We start from the raw sequence: 16,144 nt of genomic DNA on the forward strand, positions 1-16,144 counted from the left end.
ATATTTTGGGGAATCCTAATGAAGGACTCATTTTTATGAGTTTTGTGTTATCACTGCAATGTCAAGATTGTGTGCAAAGTCAATACAAAATTTAAAACCAATTCCAATATGTTCACTTGATTTACTCTTTTCCATTATTTGGATATCCCATTACACAGGCACAGTGGATGATTTAAGTATTCCAGGAAGTTGTTCCTATGCCAAGGTAGCTAGCAATAATAATAAACCACATAAATGTATCCCAAATTTTAGTCCTAACGAATTACATTCCCACTGCAGCTTTCCCTTCACCATATCATGAAATTCCAAGAACCATTCCATGAACATAGTATCCAATAGGATGGAGACAGTAACTTTAAACAATTGTGGTTAAAATATCTTACTTCTAGAAATTTTCAAAAATATGACACTATGTAAACATATCAGTAGCGTCCTCTTCCCCACCAGGACCTTGGAAATGGTCCATGCCAATGAAAGATCTTTAACCTTGTCAATCAGCTAAAATCCTGATGTTCCTGGGCTGAGCCATGCTTCTTTGAGCCTTCAGTGTCAGTATTTAATGAATATCTGGTGAACTAAATTGAAGCACTGGCATCTTCCAATTTTCTCTCTCCAATTCACTGCATGAGTTGCCGAGCAGAACTGCTTTGTCTATAATGTCTTGGAGAAGTTTTCGGTAAAGCCGCTCCTTTAGTTCTTACCCACCGGCCACCCTCTTCCAGAGATCCTAACGTCTGAACCATACATTCACTTTTACTCTTCCATTTTCTATTTACTGTACCATTGTCAATAGATCACTAATAGCGAAATTGTGTGTCTGCCTTCATTATTCCTTTGCGTAACTTTCTTAGGGATTTTCCTAGTTCCCAGGGACTCTCTAGTCACTAATGAAGAAGCTCCTAGTGACTCCTATTCTACTGGACTTCTCCATGCACCAGGCATGTATCGATGTTATTGAATATTAGAGATGAAAATAGCTGGGTTTGGTCTGAGACAATCCCCACATTAACTATAGGTTCAGTATATGTGCGGAAGTGCAGAAATAAATCAATCTAGAGGTTCTTTCCCATCAAAGTTTAAAAATACTCAGTTGTATTCAGTTATTATAGCACACACTCAATATTCCACCCATATCCCCTCAGCTCCTTTTACCATTTCGCTACGTACCAAATCCTGATGAGCTTTCTTTTGTTCCCAACACCCAGAACCTACTTTTTCTGTTAGCAGGCTCCCTCAGACTGCAGGAGCCATTTTGCTTGCCAACTGGGTGTGCCTGGGAATTGGTATCTGCCTGAGAATAGCCCTCAGTTATGTCATCACTACACAGATATAAATGATCTAACACCCTTGCTTCTGCTTGGCAAGCAAGGTCCACACTATCTCCAGAATCCCCTAAGAACTGAACTGGACCTTACTTTATATCCTTTCCAGATCTACTTATGCTTTCCTCAGCCAGGTTTTCCTGGAAATATATCCTAATAAATCATTTTTATAGGAATCCTCATCTCAAGGTCTGCTTCTAAAGAATCTGACCTAAGCCAACTGTTTCCACAAGAAGACCTAGGATACAGATTCTTAAAATATCTTCCAGAGTTGTATCACTGACAAGCCAAATGGCCCAGGGACCCCCTTGATGTTTGTAAAAGCATTGGTAATAACCTGGGCCCGCTGTAGCATTACAAATATTGACTCTCTTCTGTGGTACACTGGAATGAAAGATAGGATACAGGTGTAAGGGAAGGCACTGGCTTGGGCGATACCTCTAGCATTTGAGAAATGTGTGGAAATGGCATTAGAACAACTTTGAACTTGGCTGTTTGATGGTGGTCATGACCACTGATGTACTCAAGAAGGCCAATTAACATCAGAATATGGTATGAAAGTCAGAAAAATCTCCCTGGCAGCATTTAAAGATATCCTGATCTCCAATAGCAGAATGCAGACATGTTCTGAAGATCAGACTCAGGATCTGATTGTCAGAGTAGCAGAAAACACAAAGACAAACACTTGACTTAGAGTCAAGTCCTGGAAGTCTCATGCTAAAGTCAAGGCCTGAAATTTACCCTAAAACTTCTTGGTATCCTTATCCCAGTATCCCATCCTGGGGGATGGCATCATCCCTTTTCCTGAAGATCCCCATGCAGAAAACACAGCTGATACAGACAACTTATAAGACAATACTTGCTTAGTCAAATTCTTTTTTTTTTGAGATGGAGTCTTGCTCTGTTGCCAGGCTAGAGTGCAATGGAGCGATCTCGGCTCACTGCAACCTCCTCCTCCTGGATTCAAGTGACTCCCCTGCCTTGGCCTCCTGAGTAGCTGGGACTACAGGTTTGGGCCACGATGTCCAGCTAATTTTTATATTTTTAGTAGAGACAGGGTTTCACCATGTCGGCCAGGATGGTTTCAATCTCTTGACCTCATGGCCACCCACGTCGGCCTCCCAAAGTGTTGGAATTACAGGCATGAGCCACCGTGCCTGACCTGCTTAGTCAAATTTTATCCTCACTTTATCTAATACCTTAACAAATAGTAAACCTAAATACTTGACAAATAGTTAGGTCAGGTCTTAGGATGGTCCAAATGGTATAGTGCTGGCCCTGCTAAAGTGGAAGGGACAAGGAGAGCATGACTAGAATATGGGACCAGGGTTTTGGGGGGCAGAAGGTAAGTCCAGATAAGGGAGAGCTTGTTAATATGAGGGCACACTGCTGTGACTCAGGATTTAATATCATTGAAGCTTAAATGAAAATGCTTGGCCGGGCATGGTGGCTCATGCCTGTAATCCAAGCACTTTAGAGGCCATGGCAGGCAGATCACCTGAGGTCAGGAGTTCAAGACCAGCCTGACCAACATGGTGAAATCCCGTCTTATTAAAAAAAATAATAAAAAAATAAAATAAATAAAGAAGAAAATGCTCAAAACAGCCCAATCCTGCCAAATTAGTAATTCAGATGCAATACCACATCCCAGGTGGAACAGCTGACAGTAATTCCATTTGTAAAGACTTAGCAGATGCCAGAGCAAAGATCTCTGTTGTATTCCCATTGGACTCACCAACATGGCCCCAGAATAAACAGATTGTGGCAGATGGCGGAGGATCACCACAGATGGGCTCCAGTGGTAATCTTAATTGTGTATGGTGTGCCAGATGTAACACATCAACGGAGGCTCTGTTACTTCCTATACAGGTATTGATATGGCAAGTGTGTTCTTTGGAAGAGCCCTTGGAAAGGAGGATTTTAAGTAGTTTGCATTAACTTGGGATAGACAACAGTACTCCTTTCACAGTTTTGTCAAGGAATAGTTAACTCGCCAGCCTCTTTCACAAGATAACCTGAAAGGATCTTGATTACCTGCAACATCACATTGTTTCACTATAAGCTACATTAACTAAAGCTGAATAGCCAGAAGGAGCAAGGACACTGGATGCCCTGCAAAAATACAGCACTCCCAAGTGGGGGAAGGGGGGAGAGAAAGTCTACAAAGTGTCAGTGACTAGCCATATAAGTGAAGTCTTCAGCGATCCAGTGGCCTCAAATATGCCAGAATATCATCTCCAAGGTAAAGGACAAGTTATATCTTGAAACTCCTACCACTAAGAAAAAAATCACTTAGCAAAAAAAAAAAAAAAAGGTATAAAACTCATCAAGGTTTAGAGGCAATATATATCACACATCTAATAAGACAGTATGCTAACACTTACTTGCCCCAGCCTCAAAGTTCATTCTCAAAATATTCTTCACTGTCCCTACAACCAGGGGACTGGGTCTGGATCACAGACTCCCAGCCTCAGTGTTTGGGCCCTCACCAGGTTATCCTAGCTACTCCCACGGCGGCAAAGCTAGCATTCTTTCCACACTGGACATACCATTCCAAATTAAAAAAAGGACCAGACCCACATCCAGAAATGTCCTCATCCCAAAATATTCTTCCTCCCTTACAGGACCAATTTCACTGCACTTAATAAAAATTCCAGAAGTTGCTGATCTAGAAGGCCCTAGTCCATAACACGATCCATCTCGAATTTTAAATCTTTTATCTCATATCTTGCTTCTGATCCTTCCTGGTTTTCCCTCCCACATCCCTGAATAGTCAACTCCAGTTCTTCACATTCATCCAGGAGCTATGGCTGAAGGGCCTTCTAAAAGTTCAATCTTTCACATCTCCTTTTTCTCCTTTTGTCTTCTTTGTCTGTGGGGTACTCTAAGTCCCTGCCCCCAACCTCTGGCTGTCGGGCCTGTTGTCAGCCTCACACATTGCCCCTCTTTCTTCCAACTGTTCAATTTGTTTGTCCACACAAATCCAGCAGTTCACAGCCCTTTCTGTTAACCTAACTACATAAACCTAGACTGAAATAAACCTGCATTAACCTAACTACATAAACCTAGATTGAAATAAACCTGCATTTTACGTACTTGGCCAATCCATTCCTGAAACCTGTTTATAATCTTTCTTGGCTAAATGCCTTTCTCTCCAACCCGTCAAATCCACCCATATCATCACACACAGGGCTGTCACCCTCCTTTGCTTTATAATCTCTAAACTAAATATGTTACAATCCCATTTCCATAAAACACTTCTTACCAACCCTTCCCTGCTCTGCGGGCACAGCTTTACATGATCCAACCCAAGGGTGCTCCCTGGAAAAAATGCATATACAATTCCCTCAACTGAAATCTATATCCTTCTGCCCTATCAGGACTACAGAGGCTATTAGTTAAGAAAAACCCATTTCTCTCTCTCTCTCTCCAAAACCAAATCGTCTTCACCTCCTCCCCCACCAACTTTCCCTATCAGACCCTCACAGGGTCTACTGTTGCTAATAGCTATTCAACCTGGAGAAATAAAATGTTGGAACAAAAGTTTGTCCAGGATTCTACCCCCATCTTCTCATAGCTCGCTACCTTTACTTACAACTTTTGCCTGTCAACCCCTGGTCTTTTCTTTCTGTGTGGCACAAACTCATCTTTGCCTGCCAGCAATTTGGTCAAGAACATACACCCTGGTTTTAATCTCCAAACATTAGCATTTTACCAAACAACAAGACCATCCAGGTTCCTTTGGTAGTTTCTGTCTCATTTCCCTCCACCTGTACTAAATGGACTCTACATCTCATTCTTCTGGTAGCAGGATTAAGCATCTCTGCTGCACTTGGCACTGGAATAACAAGTATATCAACTTCTCTATATTAAAAAAAAAATCTACAGTCCTCTATAATACTGTAGAGGACACTCATACTTCCATCACAAGGCTCCAAAGGCAGAAAAACTCCCTTGAGGGGGCCATTCTCCAAAACCAAAGGGTCTTAGACCTCCTAACCATTAAAAAGGGGGACACATGTGTATAACTCCAAGAAAAACGCTTCTTCTATGTTAATTAATCTGGCATTGCTCGCAGAGCCCATGGCCTCTGTAACAGGACTGCAGAAATCCAACATCAAGCCACTAACTCTTAGTAACAGGGACCATCCCTCCTAAAGTGGATGCTTTGGGTAACCCCTTTCTTAGGGCCCCTAATCTGCCTCCTCTAAATACTAACAAACTAAACATGTTACAATCCCGTTTCCATAAAACACTTCTGGGTCCATGTGTACTCACCTTCATATCCTGCTTTATCTCCCAAAGGCTGAACTCCCTTCTCCAGGCAACCACCCACAAACATATTGATGCCATTCTTCTCCTCCACCAAGTTCCATAACAGCGCCTCCAGGAAAACAGCTCTGAAGTTGGACACCCACTACTTCAAAACCCCAACCCTGATAACAGCACCCTATTCAGCAGGAAGCAGCCAGATCGTCGACAATGCCCCCTTTTCCTTTTATGTTAAAATAGAAAGCAAGAATGTTGGTCCAAACCCTACCACTTTGTAAGCTCCCCCACCACCATTTCTCACTGCTTGGTCAAAGTGAAACATTTCACGGGGGGCTTGGGCCATAAGAAATAGCCTGCTTCTTCTCATATTCTGCTGGGAGAAAGTACATTCAGCCGGAACAACAGCTAGAAAAACTTCGCCCGTGAACACATAATCAACATTTTCCCAGGCAGCAGGCTGTGCCCCCACCAGACTCCCCCTGCCCAGGCCTATAAACTGCCCTAGCCTGTAAGCAGCAGTGGGCCCTGGCAGTAAGCTTGTCTCCCACCTCTGTGGGTCTCCTGCTAGGCACAAAGCCTTCATTTGCTCTTAAGCACCCACCCGCCACTCTCTTCCCCCGTCTTTAACCTGACACCCTCTAGACAATCACTGGTGGTAGGTACTGGCATATAAACACTCTAACTTCTGTGCCTTTGGTTATGACAAATTTGAGGCACAGCCTGCACTTTCCCACTGCTCTCTTGTAGGATTAGTCCAAATTTAGCTTCCTCCTGACTTCACTTGTTATAGTATCCTTGTTTGGTCTCCTTTCTTTCCCTGCCCACTTCCCAACCTCCGTCCTATTTTTATTGTTAGTTTGTTTTCCAGAGAAAACCTTACATCACTTTAACATCAATCTTCATCTCAGGATCTGTTTCTGAGGGGGGGTGGGGTGGGCGGGGGCAGCAGTTATTTTGGCAATACTATTAGTATTATTTTCATGTTAATATAGGTAGGCTATAACAAAGCAAAAAAGTATATTTGTTGGGAACAATGATGTTCAGCAAAAGAGAAATACGTAAGACCATAAACTCAAAACCATTTTGAAAATAACCCTAATCCTAAATTTGAATTCGAAATATAAGCAAAAAAATTATAATTTCTTTTCAAAAAATACCTTTTTCAAGTTCTTCCACTGAAAACGTCTAAAAGCAATGTGGCCCAGGAACAACGAGCACTTGGTTCTCAGAGTGTGGTCTCTGAAAGTTATCTTCTGCTGAAAGGAGCCAGCACTTCTTAAGAAAGCCCAGATCAGAGAATAGAAAATATATAAGAGGAAGCTGGAAAGTTTTCATGTGTTGGAAGACAAGGAAGCTATTCAAGACCACAAGTCCTATCATAATGACAGGGAAACCAGCTTGAAGGGACTCCCACTGGCTAAAGAAGGAACAACTGGAGCATCAAAAAGGAGTAAGAACTGCAATAGATTGTAACCATCAAATAAAACTCAGGAGGTCAGAGTAGTACTTGGCCATCCTTGCTAAGACACTTATTCTAGAACTTTGTCAAGTAATCATGGTAACTTTCCTATTAAATCTGTATTTCCAGCTTACCAAATGTATGAGAAGGTAAATTTCCTTTTTTATAAAAAAATTCTAGCTTGTAAATGAAGGAGACGTGATAGAATTAGAAAATCACCATTTTATAACTTCTAATCATATAATGGATCTAGGCAACATTTACTAACTGTATCCAAAAGCCATAGGTGAAAAGATAATGAAAACTTTATTAATAAGTCAGGCCGAGAATATCGGAACCTACTGATTAATCTTACTACCACCAAAAGTGAGACAACCTGCTACTGTGTGCCTCCCAACAGGGTGCAGTAGTACCCCGTATCATCCAGTATCCCTGTACTGTGTGCCTCCCAACAGGGTGCGGCAGTACCCCGTATCATACAGTATCCCTGTACTGTGTGCCTCCCAACAGGGTGCGGCAGTACCCCGTATCATCCAGTATCCCTGTACTGTGTGCCTCTCAACAGGGTGCGGCAGTACCCCGTATCATCCAGTATCCCTGTACTGTGTGCCTCCCAACAGGGTGCAGTAGTACCCCGTATCATCCAGTATCCCTGTACTGTGTGCCTCTCAACAGTGTGCAGTAGTACCCTGTATCATCCAGTATCCCTGTACTGTGTGCCTCTCAACAGGGTGCGGTAGTACCCCGTATCATACAGTATCCCTGTACTGTGTGCCTCCCAACAGGGTGCAGTAGTACCCCGTATCATCCAGTATCCCTGTACTGTGTGCCTCTCAACAGGGTGCAGTAGTACCCCGTATCATCCAGTATCCCTGTACTGTGTGCCTCTCAACAGTGTGCAGTAGTACCCCGTATCATCCAGTATCCCTGTACTGTGTGCCTCTCAACAGGGTGCGGTAGTACCCCGTATCATACAGTATCCCTGTACTGTGTGCCTCCCAACAGGGTGCAGTAGTACCCCGTATCATCCAGTATCCCTGTACTGGTGCCTCTCAACAGGGTGCAGCAGTACCCCGTATCATCCAGTATCCCTGTACCGTGTGCCTCCCAACAGGGTGCGGCAGTACCCCGTATCATCCAGTATCCCTGTACCGTGTGCCTCTCAACAGGGTGCAGTAGTACCCCGTATCATCCAGTATCCCTGTACTGTGTGCCTCCCAACAGGGTGCAGTAGTACCCCGTATCATCCAGTATCCCTGTACTGTGTGCCTCCCAACAGGGTGCAGTAGTACCCCATATCATCCAGTATCCCTGTACTGTGTGCCTCTCAACAGGGTGCGGCAGTACCCCGTATCATCCAGTATCCCTGTACTGTGTGCCTCTCAACAGGGTGCGGTAGTACCCCGTATCATCCAGTATCCCTGTACTGTGTGCCTCTCAACAGGGTGCAGTAGTACCCTGTATCACCCAGTATCCCTGTACTGTGTGCCTCCCAACAGGGTGCAGTAGTACCCCGTATCATCCAGTATCCCTGTACTGTGTGCCTCCCAACAGTGTGCAGTAGTACCCCGTATCATCCAGTATCCCTGTACTGTGTGCCTCCCAACAGGGTGCAGTAGTACCCCGTATCATCCAGTATCCCTGTACTGTGTGTCTCCCAACAGGGTGCAGTAGTATCCTGTATCATACAGTATCCCTGTACTATGTGCCTCCCAACAGGGTGCGGTAGTACCCCGTATCATCCAGTATCCCTGTACTGTGTGCCTCCCAACAGGGTGCGGCAGTACCCCGTATCATACAGTATCCCTGTATTGTGTGCCTCTCAACAGGGTGCGGCAGTACCCCATATCATCCAGTATCCCTGTACTGTGTGCCTCCCAACAGTGTGCAGTAGTACCCCGTATCATCCAGTATCCCTGTACTATGTGCCTCCCAACAGGGTGCGGCAGTACCCCGTATCATCCAGTATCCCTGTACTATGTGCCTCCCAACAGGGTGCGGCAGTACCCCGTATCATCCAGTATCCCTGTACTGTGTGCCTCCCAACAGTGTGCAGTAGTACCCCGTATCATCCAGTATCCCTGTACTATGTGCCTCCCAACAGGGTGCAGTAGTACCCCGTATCATCCAGTATCCCTGTACTGTGTGCCTCCCAACAGGGTGCAGTAGTACCCTGTATCATCCAGGATTCCTGTGAAGTGGTTTCGTGCTGAATCTAACCAAGCCTCTCTATAAACCTCACAGTTTGCAGGATGTAAGGAAATAAAAAAAAATATCAAATGATCCTTAAAAAAAGCTATTAGCCAAACCAATTATGACAGACACTCTGCAAGGGACCCCCCTCCTTTTTTTTTTTAATTATTGTTGTTTTTAAGTAATAGCAAATGTAAACTCGGAGAGGGGATCATTATAAAATAAGAGACATGAGAGCCTTAAGAATTAAGTGCCATTATGTAGATCCTATTTTAATCTTCATTTAAAGCATGCAAATATAAAGAACACAACTTTGAAGCAATTAGGAAAATTGTCATCATGTTTTGCTATTAGATGCTGTTAAGGGATTATTGTTTATTTACTAGATGTGCTGATTGCATGTTAGTTATATTTTTTAAAATCCTAATGAATTACATAGCCATGCTGAAGGTTTTATACAAGAAATGACATAATGTCTGAAATTTACTTTAAAATGCTACAAAAAAACACCATTGAATGTGGAAACTCAAATGGCTAAATACTGATAATTATTGAAGTGGGTCAACCTATACATGGTTATCTTAAACTGTTATACATTTTTTGTATGCTTAAACATTTCCATAAGATGATCAATTTTAAAACTCAATTCATAAAACACAGAATCCAGAAGAAACAATTTCAAAGAATCTCACAGAGCAGCAGAAAGCTCTGGGACCAGCAAACAGAAAGATGGTTTTCCTTTAGGTAATCAGTACCCAGAACTAGGATATTGATGGCAATTGGGACTGTTATTTTTTTTTTGAGACAGAGTTTCGCTCTTGTTACCCAGACTGGAGTACAATAGTGCGATCTCGGCTCACTGCAGCCTCCGCCTCCTGGGTTCAGGCAATTCTCCTGCCTCAGCCTCCTGAGTAGCTGGGATTACAGGCACGCGCCACCGTGCCCAGCTAATTTTTTTTTTTTTTTGTATTTTTAGTAGAGACGGGGTTTCACCATGTTGACCAGGATGGTCTCGATCTCTTGACCTCGTGATCCACCTGCCTCGGCCTCCCAAAGTGGTGGGATTACAGGCGTGAGCCACCGCGCCCAGCCGGAGTGTTATTTTTTTAACACGTGAACATTAAACAACTGCTGACCTAAGTCTTTCAATTACCAAAAGGGACCCTTTTTCAGAAAATGCCAGAAATTGTCAAGTATGATAAAAAAAACAAATAGTACGAACATTCTGTAGCACACAGAAGAGGACGAGCAGAATCTGGACTTCTGAAAAAGAAAAAAATCCCACTGAATAACAACATCAAAGTCTCCTGGGCAAAGGGGTTAAAGATTTACAACATTTCTTTAGAGGAAAAGAAATAACTGATTCGATTTACAGAGCATCTGCTATGGGTCAAACAATTAATGGGCACTTTAAAAGCATAATAAAAAAATACTTGTTAAGTATGTAATAAATTATCTACAATGCAAAATCACGGAATTTAGGGCTTATATTTTTTAACTAATTAGAAGATTCATTTCAAAGAGTTCTAAGTTAAAAGTATTAGGGCCAGGCCTGATAGCTCACTCCTGTCGTTCCAACAATTTGGAAGGCCAAGGCATGAGGATTGCTTGAGGCAAGAAGTTTGAAATCAACCTGGGCAACACAGCGAGACCCTGTCTCTACCAATTAGCTTGGTACAGTGTTGCACACCTGTAATCCCAGCTACTCAGGGGGCTGAAGTGGAAGGATCCCTTGAGCTCAGGATTCAAGTCTGCAGTAAGCCATAATTATATCATAGCAGTCCAGCCTGGGTGACAGAATGAGATCCTATTTTTTTTTTAATATTTCTGGATATTGCTATAACCAAGTGGCTGAACCAGCACCTACACTCATTGCAGGAAGAGTCATGAGAGAAACCACACCTTCCAGAGGACATGCCTCAGTAAAATGTACCTCTTTGTGAGTATGCTTAATGTCAAACAGATGTGCCCTTTGGAGAGGAGTGTGGAGGAGACAGGGTGAGGGGAAGAGGGGAAGGAAGGAAGGAAGGAAGGAAGGAAGGAAGGAAGGAAGGAAGGAAGGAAGGAAGGAAGGAGAAGGAGGAAGGGAGGGTGGGAGAGAGGAAAGCAGGGAGGGAGGGAAGGAAGGAAGGAAGGAAGGAAGGAAAGAAGGAAGGAAGGAAGGAAGGAAGGAAGGGAAAAAAGAAAGAGAAAGAAAGAAAAAAGGAGGGAGAAAGGAAGAAAAAGAGGGAGAAAAGAAGGAAAGGAATTAAAGGTAAAAATTTAATAGGGCATTTATGGAGAATTTAGAAAGCCAAAACATTCCAGTTAGAACAGCATTATACTCCCAGAGCCATCCTTAATAATGAAATCTTGAGAGCACTTATGGCAGGCAAGCTCCACCTCCTGGACAGGGAGAGAGACTAAGGGTGTCTGCTTATTATGCCAGGAAATTACTGGCAAATTCCCAGATTTCTGGTCCACTGGATGATTTTGAGTCACACTCCTTCCCTGAAGCTTTAAGGAAAAGGTAAAAGTAAAGTTAAAAATTAAGCTTTTAACTTTGACACAGTGATGGCTAAAGAATTGGTGAATGATTTATGGGGGTTGAACTTGGTAATACTGGAAAGTCGACACTGTAAAATTGAGAGAAAAGTCTTGACAGCAGAAGAAGAAGTCACTTTTTTGTCCCGAATCAGGTTAGTCTCACTTTTATAAGAGTTTCATTAAATGAAATAAGCAATCAATTAATTCCCCAGAGGCCCATTAAGGGGGCCTTCCCTGGCAAAGATATGATTGAAAGTACTTAGCGGTAGGGGAAAATTTGGGGAAGGGTGGAATATGCCCTGTCTTCTAAGGCTTTTCACAAGAGAAAGAAGAAAGAACATATTTTTAGCAATCAGTGTGAGGTTCACAGGGACACAAGGAAAGAGACATATGTGTTGTACAATGTGTGATGCTTGTATAGCTGTGGTGTGCTGTGTTGGAAATGTGTGTAGCACACTGTGCGTGCCTGGTGTGTATGTGCCCATCGTTTGTGTATGCGTGTGGTTATCTGTGTGGTGTTTGTAGTTTGTCCTTCCATTTTGAGGATGTAGTATTGTAACGTGTTTATATGTTTGGTTTGCATGTATGTGCAGTATATGTGTGGAGAACATAAGGGGAGTTTATGCCATGTATTTACGTTGTATGTATGTATGTGGTACATATGTATGGGTGGTTTGTGTGTGTGGTGTGTATGTATATGTGAATTGAAATAAAGAGTGCCCCCAGAAGAGGTTTGAATGTGTGATAATGATGGTTGACAAATTGCTCATTCAAAAATATTGTGCAAATCCAATCTCAGGACTTAGGTATCTTTGGAGCACTAGGTATCATATAATCTGATACGGTAAAATCCTGACGTCTAGACTGACCAGCACAGATTGGTGCTGAATTCTGACTATAAAGGGTTGCCTGATAGGAGACTGCTCCATTCTTTTTTTTTTTTGAGACGGAGTTTCGCTCTTGTTACCCAGGCTGGAGTGCAATGGGGCGATCTCGGCTCACCGCAACCTCCACCTCCTGGGTTCAGGCAATTCTCCTGCCTCAGCCTCCCGAGTAGTTGGGATTACAGGCATGTTGGGGTCCGGCACGTCTGCCAGGGGGCTACCGACCTGCGGGAGTGCCCAAGACCGCCAACGTAGATGTCTCGTTCAACCTGAGGGAGAGAGTGCACAGAAGTGAAAGAAAACAGTAAAGCGGAGTCTGGAGGTCTGCGTAACCTATGGTCAAAACACAGCAAGTTTATTCTTGTGGGTTACAGCTTTTATACCTTTTTTCTTGTTACATTTACTTTATCTCACCAGAAAAGGGGTAAACAGAAAGAAAATAGAAACTCCATAAAAATAGTTATCAGGGGCTTGTGATAACCACTCACAAAGCAGTTTAAGGGGGCTTGTGGGGGCTGGGCATGGTGGCTCACGCCTGTAATCCCAGCACGTTGGGAGGCCGAGGCGGGTGGATCACGAGGTCAAGAGATCGAGACCATCCTGGTCAACATGGTGAAACCCCGTCTCTACTAAAAATACAAAAAATTAGCTGGGCATGGTGGTGCGTGCCTGTAATCCCAGCTACTCAGGAGGCTGAGGCAGGAGAATTGCCTGAACCCAGGAGGCGGAGGTTGCAGTGAGCCGAGATCATGCCATTGCACTTCAGCATGGGTAAGAAGAGCGAAACTCTGTCTCAAAAAAAAAGTGGGGGGACTTGTGATAATAGTTTACAAAGCAGTTTGTGTTTTTCAAAGATACACAGTGCAAGCAAACAATGGCACCCTTAAGGTGGCTTATTAATCCTGTTTTCCATGAGGAGTTAGATCAAAGGCTTAGCTCCAGGGAAAATATGGGCAGGGGTCTCTTGTCCCTCTTAGGCATCTCAATTGTAGCAAGTGTATTGCTTACACAGAGACTGATGGGGACATGAAAGCAGACAGCACAATGTCCTCATATACCGCAGACCTTTGCTTTGTACTCTGTTTTTGCCTCAGTGACTCAGCCCGTGACCTTTGTCTCAGTTCAACAGCCCTCAAGAGGGGGGAGTGCAGATAGGTCCAGCAGCCAAGATGGGGCGAGTCACGCTAACTGTCTCAAGCCCTTGGTGTGAACGCTGCACAGGCACACACCACCATGCTCAGCTAATTTTTTGTATTTTTAGTAGAGACGGGATTTCACCATGTTGACCAGGTTGGTCTTGATCTCTTGACCTCGTGATTCACCCGCCTCAGCCTCCCAAAGTGCTGGGATTACAGGCTCGAGCCACCGCGCCGGGCAGACTGCTCCATTCTGTTTCATCCGCTGAGCTTTCTGCCATAAAACTTTGCAGCAGTGACTGCTCTATCCATGGAAACTGAAGATATGGACAGGGACATGTGGAAGTATAAAGCACAATTAGCCTCTGCTTGAGTTGGTGGTATCAATAAGCAGATAGTATCTTTTAGCTCTATTAAGATACAGGAGGAAAAAAAGAATGTACTTTATCTTTGCTTGCTCCTTCTCTGACATTCTTCCTTTCTTTTTGTACTGCCAAGTTTCTGACCTATAGCAATCTCCTCCTGCCTGAAGGGCTTCTTTTAATGTCCCTTATAGGGGAGGTCTATTGGCAATGGATTCTTTTCATTTCTCACTCTGGAAAATATTATTGTATTTAGAATTCTGGATTGGCAGGGTTATTTGTTTGTTTTCTGTAGTTTTCAGGTCTTCCATATATTTTTAATCAACCAAAAGGATCACAAAAGTGAAATAAATATCAAGGGGAGCACATAATGGAGGTGAATGGGCACTGCTGTGATGGAGCAGGTTTCTCTCTGAAGCAGTTTTAAACCAGAGAGGAGTACTGGGTAGTGTCTACATTATGCTGACATCACTGTGTTTTGCACTCAACAGTGAGCGGAGGCCAAACCCTTCAGCAAGAAGAGAAGCAACTTCAGCCACTTATGCAAATGGACAACCAGTTGCCGCCCAAAAAAGGTAGCACTTTATTCTGTTCCACTGTATAGGCTGTTTCTTAAATATTACATCACAGATTTTACGTGGAAGAATATTTTTATGAAATACATATGGGGTATTAAAAATATTCAGAAAAGAAGAGAGAAGAAACCAGTCTTACTATGGTTTTCAATCAGAAAATCCCAAGTAAAAAGATTCTACATACTCTGGTTGCTCACACTTTATTTTAAGTTTTGTACACTTGTCAGTTCATCATTTGGTAGAAAATATCAGAAAAAAACTGGGCTCTTTTGGTTCCATCTCCAAGAGAAGAAGAGATAGATCTGTAAGAAGAAGTAAGGCAGGATAAACGTTCCTGAGTCCTCGCATTCTTGGACATCAACAGATAAATGCATACTGAATACTTTTTGAGATAAACTGTTTATTTTAGGTAGGGTAGGGTATCAACAATAAAGAATTACTGCTATTGGCTTAGCGTTGTGTCCACGTCATGGGAGACAAAATCCCAAAAAACAAGATGAACAATAGATTGTACACTTTTCCAACTTATGTAAAAGTTACTGTATATTAAGTTATATATTTCTTCTTGTATCAATTTTGATATTTATTTTGCTTAAGTTTATTTCATCTGCATTCAAAGTTTATATATATATACATTTTTTTTTCTATATTTCTGCCCTTATGCATTTAATTCCTTTTAGACTCTTTGGGTTTGTTCCTTTGTACAGTTTCCAAGTTTGTAAATTCTTTCTTCTCTTTTTGATAAATGTATTTACAGATGTACATTCTACTGTGTCCATGAGTTTGATATGCAGTATTCTTACTGTTACTCAATCCTAAACTCCTTAGAATTCCCCTTATGGTCTTCTTTTTGACTCAAAACTTATTTAGACATAATTTATGGACTTCCTGGAGAAATGTGAAGGAGAGAAATGAGTAAAACTCAAAAGGGCACCCCTAAATGACTAAGACAATGAGCCCCTCTCTGACATGGTGACAATGACTTCACTTTTACCACATAGAGGCTTTCTTCTCTCCTGCAGGAGTGTTTTTGTACAAGGTTTCATCTGATAGCCTTCTAGATCCATTCACCTCCCTAAGATTACGAGTTTAGGCTGAAAATCACAGGAAGCGCTGGCTGATGATTAAATTTCTCAGGAGTATTCTTTTACCCCCTTCTATCCAGCTCTTAAGATCATATGGCACAAAATTTCTTGGCAGTCCACTAACAACGTTAGGGAGCAATGCATTCATCCTTCATGGATCTTGTAAGTCTTTGGCATCTAAGCATTTTAGACGAGGGTCTCCTACTATATACTATCCCATTCTAGGATCTTGGTATTTCATTCCTGTTGTCCCATATTGTGGAAGGCCAAAAAAATCCCAAGATCAAAAGTGCATAGTGAAAAATCTGACTTCAATGCTCAACTTATGTT

At 42.7% G+C, this 16,144-nt stretch overlaps 2 protein-coding genes across 7 annotated transcripts in view; one reads left to right on the top strand and one right to left on the bottom strand.

Annotated features, from left to right (window-relative positions):
- The window catches only part of TRIM38 (tripartite motif containing 38), a 183,565-nt gene that overhangs the window by 124,877 nt on the left and 42,544 nt on the right, over positions 1-16,144 (bottom strand). The gene's annotated exons all lie outside the window — the stretch shown is intronic.
- SLC17A1 (solute carrier family 17 member 1) overlaps positions 2,955-16,144 on the top strand; it is a 44,973-nt gene continuing 31,783 nt past the window's right edge. Inside the window, exons 1-2 of the mRNA XM_078370542.1 lie at positions 2,955-3,123; positions 14,646-14,729. Of these exons, the coding sequence (XP_078226668.1) occupies positions 2,955-3,123; positions 14,646-14,729 (253 nt within the window). The remainder of the gene's footprint in view (positions 3,124-14,645; positions 14,730-16,144) is intronic.

Source organism: Callithrix jacchus, chromosome 4, assembly GCF_049354715.1.
Source record: "Callithrix jacchus isolate 240 chromosome 4, calJac240_pri, whole genome shotgun sequence".
NCBI lineage: Eukaryota > Metazoa > Chordata > Mammalia > Primates > Cebidae > Callithrix > Callithrix jacchus.